General features: G+C 44.5%; 1 protein-coding gene across 1 annotated transcript in view; it reads left to right on the forward strand.

Annotated features, from left to right (window-relative positions):
• SLC9C2 (solute carrier family 9 member C2 (putative)) overlaps nt 1-2,521 on the forward strand; it is a 70,351-nt gene extending 67,830 nt beyond the window's left edge. The window contains exons 24-25 of the mRNA XM_012802591.1: nt 607-792; nt 2,339-2,521. Coding sequence (XP_012658045.1) covers nt 607-792; nt 2,339-2,521 — 369 coding nt within the window. The remainder of the gene's footprint in view (nt 1-606; nt 793-2,338) is intronic.
• Nucleotides 2,522-5,064: the final 2,543 nt, after the last annotated feature.

Genomic DNA, 5,064 nt, shown 5'->3' on the forward strand with positions numbered 1-5,064 from the left:
GTGGGGAGGGCACTATTCAACCTCTAACAACTTCAGTTCTTTTTTTTTCTTTTGAGACAGGGTCTCACTCTGTTGCCCTGGGTTGAGTGCAGTGGCATCATAGCTCACAGTGACCTCAAACTCTTGGGCTCAAGCCATGACCTGGCCACAGACTCCCAAGTAGCCTTGGCCTCCAGTTCTAAAGCTGATGATTCTGAGCCTTGAAGTGTAGCTCCGACTTGAAGCCTTGCTTTGTTTTGTGTTTGCTTTCTGTTATTGTTTGCTCACTTGTCAAGTGGGATGTTTTCTTACTGCTGGGTATAACCTCTGAATCTTTAGGACTCTGTTTCTTGCGCAAACAGAAATCTGCTGAGGCATAGCTGACCACCCTGCTGTGGCTGACTGAGAGCTCACAGATCAAGGTCATGACACAATGACAACATGAAAGCGTGGATGTCCCAAACTCCACAGAGGCCTTTCTGAACTCTAAATAAATTCTGTCTGTTGGTACCAGGGTCCATGTGCCTTCTGATATCTTCAAAGGATCTAGCTAGATCAGTGAATCTGTTTTATTCTTGATGCCATGTGTCAGTATGATATGTGGAAAAAAATGTAATTTTATTACAGGACTTAACGTTCCAGAAGTGTGTGCAGTTCAATCATGCCTATGTGGAGACTTTATCAAGCTATAATGAAATGACTATTAATAATGTGACCATGAAATTTGTTATTATTGTGTATGGCAGTGTAATTGATATGAAGACAGAGGAACCATATCTTGCACCTTGCATTTTACCTGATACCTGCGAGCAGGTAAAGAATATAATTTCTAGAGTTTTTTGCTTTTTATGTGCCCTGTAATTGACTTCAAAAGTCAATATCTGACCACCTTAAGAAGAAATTTAACCTGGAAAGACCCTGTGGTTCTTAGCTGCCTTAAATAAAACAGTAAAATGTACCCAGGGATTCTGTATGCTATAGTAGAGGTGCCCTACACAAGGGTGTTGCCAAGGGGCAAGGGGGCTGGAATCTGCCTGCTTTCTGCATGCCAACCCGTTTGCCCTGATGTGGAGCTGACCCTTCCCAGAGGAAGGATGGGAGGTAGTGCAATTTTCCTAGTTCACATCAAGGCACTGATGTTGTATTCTAGGTGGCTCTGGAAGTATCTGCACTGGCTGATAGGAAGAGAGCTGCATAGGACCCATGTCACTTTGTTGCTACGTTAGGGACTGTGGGTACAATTTGATAGTAGGCCCTGGGTCCTGGGCCACATTATTTCATGCTTCTGAAAGGAAGGGTAAGTGTGAGCCTAGGATATAGTAGGGGATGGGGAAGTTAAAAGTAAGGTCCTTAATGGGCCAACCCACCTGCTGTTGGCTCACAAGGGTGACAGATGGGTGAGACCAGGAATGGGGAGTACCAAGAGGCTGGAACAAGAGCTGGACATCTGTCTAAGCTGACAGTAGTCTCTCCCCTTTCTGCTGGTTCAGACTGTGAAAAGGCATTCATTAAATGAAACTTTATGTGCAGGAAATGTTGGTAAACATAAAAAGTGAATTTGCCTCTTCAATAACATCCTCAGTTTGTCTTTTTCAATAATTCAGAGGATGAGAGTAATTTAAATATTTTTAAAGGAAAATGAAAATCTCTTTAGGTTTGAAATGACGGGTGGAGGTAAGAGGCGGGGGTGGGGGGGCAACAGGAACAAAACGTGCAGTTCAGTGCCTTAAGAGACCAGGGTTTGGAGTCAGGCAGACTTGGACTTAAAACGTGACTGCGGTTCCTACCAGGGGCAAGAGCACAGGGGAGCCACTTAACCTGTCAGACCCTCCGTTTCCTCTGTAGTAAGACAGGCCAATGGCAGCAGCCATCTTACCAGATTATTATGAGGACTAAGTGAGGTAATATGTTGTATCTAGACGTGGGAGCTAGAATAATTATTACTTGTTTCCCCCTGGCCTTCTGGGAGCCAGATTTTGTGGCATGCAGAACAAAAGCTCTAAGGTCCTGCCATCCTGGGGAGGCCAGGTCTTGAGCCCTCGGGCATCAGTGCGGGAGCAAAAGCAACTCGTCCCATGCTGCCGATTCCTTGCTTTCCAAACTGGGAATTTCCCGGCTAGTTCCAAGAGAGGTATAGAAATTTCCTCTCTGGCGTCTGTAAGTATGTGACAATTTGCTGGTCTGAGACTTCCCGAAACAACGTCAGAGAGGATTTGAAATAAAAAGACAGAATGGGGGTTGAAGACTCAGTTCCATGCGTTGGTTTATTTCTTAAATTCTTTGGAAAGGTAGCTGAGAAGCAGCTATCTTAGAGATCAAAGAATGCTTTTTGACTAGTTTTGATCTTTTTTTCCTTTAGATTCAGGGAACTTCTGATTTAAGCAAGCTGCTGGTAATCCTAGCATCTGAGCCTGCCAAAACTATTGATAACACCATGGGTAAGGGATTTCCCTTTAGTGGGAGAAAAACCATGAAGAGGGAGCTTCAGTGCATGAAACACTCATTTAATTCTGTGAAAGTGATTTGCAAGGGTATCATGTGAGCTCATCATTAGCCCTTGTCTTTGGGCCCACCCTGGCTGCCACATTGCTTTTGGGAATCTTACCAGAGACTTGCAGACCCTGAAATCCTTTCCCTCCTGTGTCCCTCCCTCCACACATGTGACAGGGGAGAGAGCAGCTTCTATGCTGCGCTCTGTACCTGCCCTGGTAGGCTGGGGCCACATAATACTGCTAGGGGCAGTGCAGGAAGTGGGCAGGGGGAGTCTCTCTCACAGTGAGCCCTGGTTTGTTCCCTGCAAGGGAATATGAAACCTGACCCATACCCACTGGATATTCCAGACCACAGTCACAGCTCTGAATGTGTATCAGCACCCCATTGCATGCGTCATGGGGCTAGGCATTATACAAAGAAGCTGAATAAGAAGGTCTTGTCTACAGAAAACACACTCAACATCTTTCATTTCATGCTCAGACCTGGTTTCTCAAGCCCAACGTCAACATTCTCCCAGCTGTCCCAGCTTGAATCCCCAGTCACCCTTGCTTTGGAACTTGAGTCTGTCCCATCCCCGTTGTTTACAATTAATGCAATCCACCAGCTTAGATATTTCACAATTATTAATGAATTGAGAATTTGGAGCGAGAACTTAAATGACTTTGAATTCGATGCAAAAGTGAGATTTTATCAATATTTTCTATCTCGCTGTTTCTCATTTGCCTAATTTTTATAAAATGCAGCCCCACTGTGTGCTGGGCGCTATGCCAAGTGCTAGCTGGTGAATAAACCAGACAAGATTTCTGTCCTTCTGAGGAGGACAGACATGAAATAAGTAATTATGCTTTTCCCTTAGCAGCAATTTGAACCTCGGACACTCTTATGCCTCTTTCCACCCCCTGTTCTGGGATTATATGTGGCATCATGACTTAGGGAACTCCCTGTGCTCCTGGCTCCCAGTTGGCTAGCACCCAGATAACCATTTCTCCAGCCCACAGAGTCTTATTTGATCTGCTGCTCTGCTGCTTCTGAACCACTCTGGGGGCACAGGAGTCTATGGGAAGGCTGGGAGCTCAAGGCCTACTGCCTGTACCTTTGGGGCACCCTGAGGACTACTGAGTCACAGATTATTATTATTTTTTTTTTTATTAAATCATAGCTGTGAACATTAATGCAATCACGGGGTACAGTGTGGTGTTTTCATATACATTTTGAAATACTCTCATCAAACTGGTTAACATAGCCTTCATGTCCTGAGTCACAGATTATAAGCACTGCTCACAAGCAGGACTCAGGCCCTGACTGTTTCTGGGCTTATAGGTCTCTCTCCATCAGGACCTCAGGAATCATCTTTGGACTGAAGGAGACACTTCATTCTGTATTCCCCAATTTGTTTGAGACAAAAGTCACAAATGGTACAACCATGGACTGGATCGAGGCCATTATGCTGGGTTTGGCCCCCACACACATTTTCTCTTAAAAATTATAAATTAGTTGCCAAGTAGAAACGCAAAGAAGTTTCACATTTTAAAAAAGCAGATGTTGAGGTTTTCATGAATGATGAGGTCTACCAACACTCAGCCCTTGTTCCTGTATGTGGTGACACTTAGATAGAGCTGACTAACATCTGGCTTCTATAGAGAGAGTAGATGCTCTCCAGTTCGCTGCAGTCTGCACCCCTCCCTCTTGTCTTTATCCAGCCCACTTTAATTGTGCATGGTAGGGTTCCAGTTGTGACTCCTAGCTGGCTACAAATGCTTATCTAAGAGTTGCCTTGGGGCACACATTAAACACACAAACACTAACAAAAGCCGATAAGGAAAGAAAGGTCTGTGTATAATTTTTGTGATACCCACCACCACATTCATAGGTAGCACGGGCCACATTTGGACACCCCTGGACCGTGATCTGTCTCTTCTCATCCGAGTTTGTCAGCCCTTGTATCAGACTTTTGGGAGCCTATTACAAACCTTCCCTTCTGAGGGAAGAAAGTAAAGTGCCTGTATGAACTTCGGAAGAGAAAAGGAAGGCTTTGGGGGGAGAAAGCAAACTGGTATTTCAAAACATTCTTTTGTTGCCTTTGCTCTTAATTCCTAACTCACTTTTTCTGTTGAATTCATGCATTTGCTTAACATCAGCCAAACTTAATCTTCGGGGAACCAAGAAAGAATATAACTGGAAGAGAAAAGATGAGGTATGAAACTTGGCACTTTGATTAGTTTTTTCTTATTTTGACTATTAAACTATTAAAGACAGTTAATGTAAATTGTAAGGCCAAGTAGCAAAATGTGGGTGGTGAGAGAACAGACTCCTAGCTGTGACTCAGTAATTTGGACCAATGGAGATCAAGCTTACCTGTGTTACTTAAACATTAAAATTACAGAATATTTCTGAAAGATGTGATTTGCCCCCACCTATATTCTTCCCTCCTCTTTCCCTGGTATTTGGTTCAAAGAGTAGGGATCTGTGGGATGAAGGACAGGGAGGGACACATGTCATGCTCACATTCGGACACTGGTGTCTACCTGTCCTTCTCCCTCCGGGGTGGGCGTCTCCGGGGGACATGTGGAGCCTCAGGCTGCTCACAGGTAT

The sequence above is a fragment of the Otolemur garnettii genome, unplaced genomic scaffold (genome assembly GCF_000181295.1).
Source record: "Otolemur garnettii isolate 467f Iridium unplaced genomic scaffold, OtoGar3 scaffold00016, whole genome shotgun sequence".
NCBI lineage: Eukaryota > Metazoa > Chordata > Mammalia > Primates > Galagidae > Otolemur > Otolemur garnettii.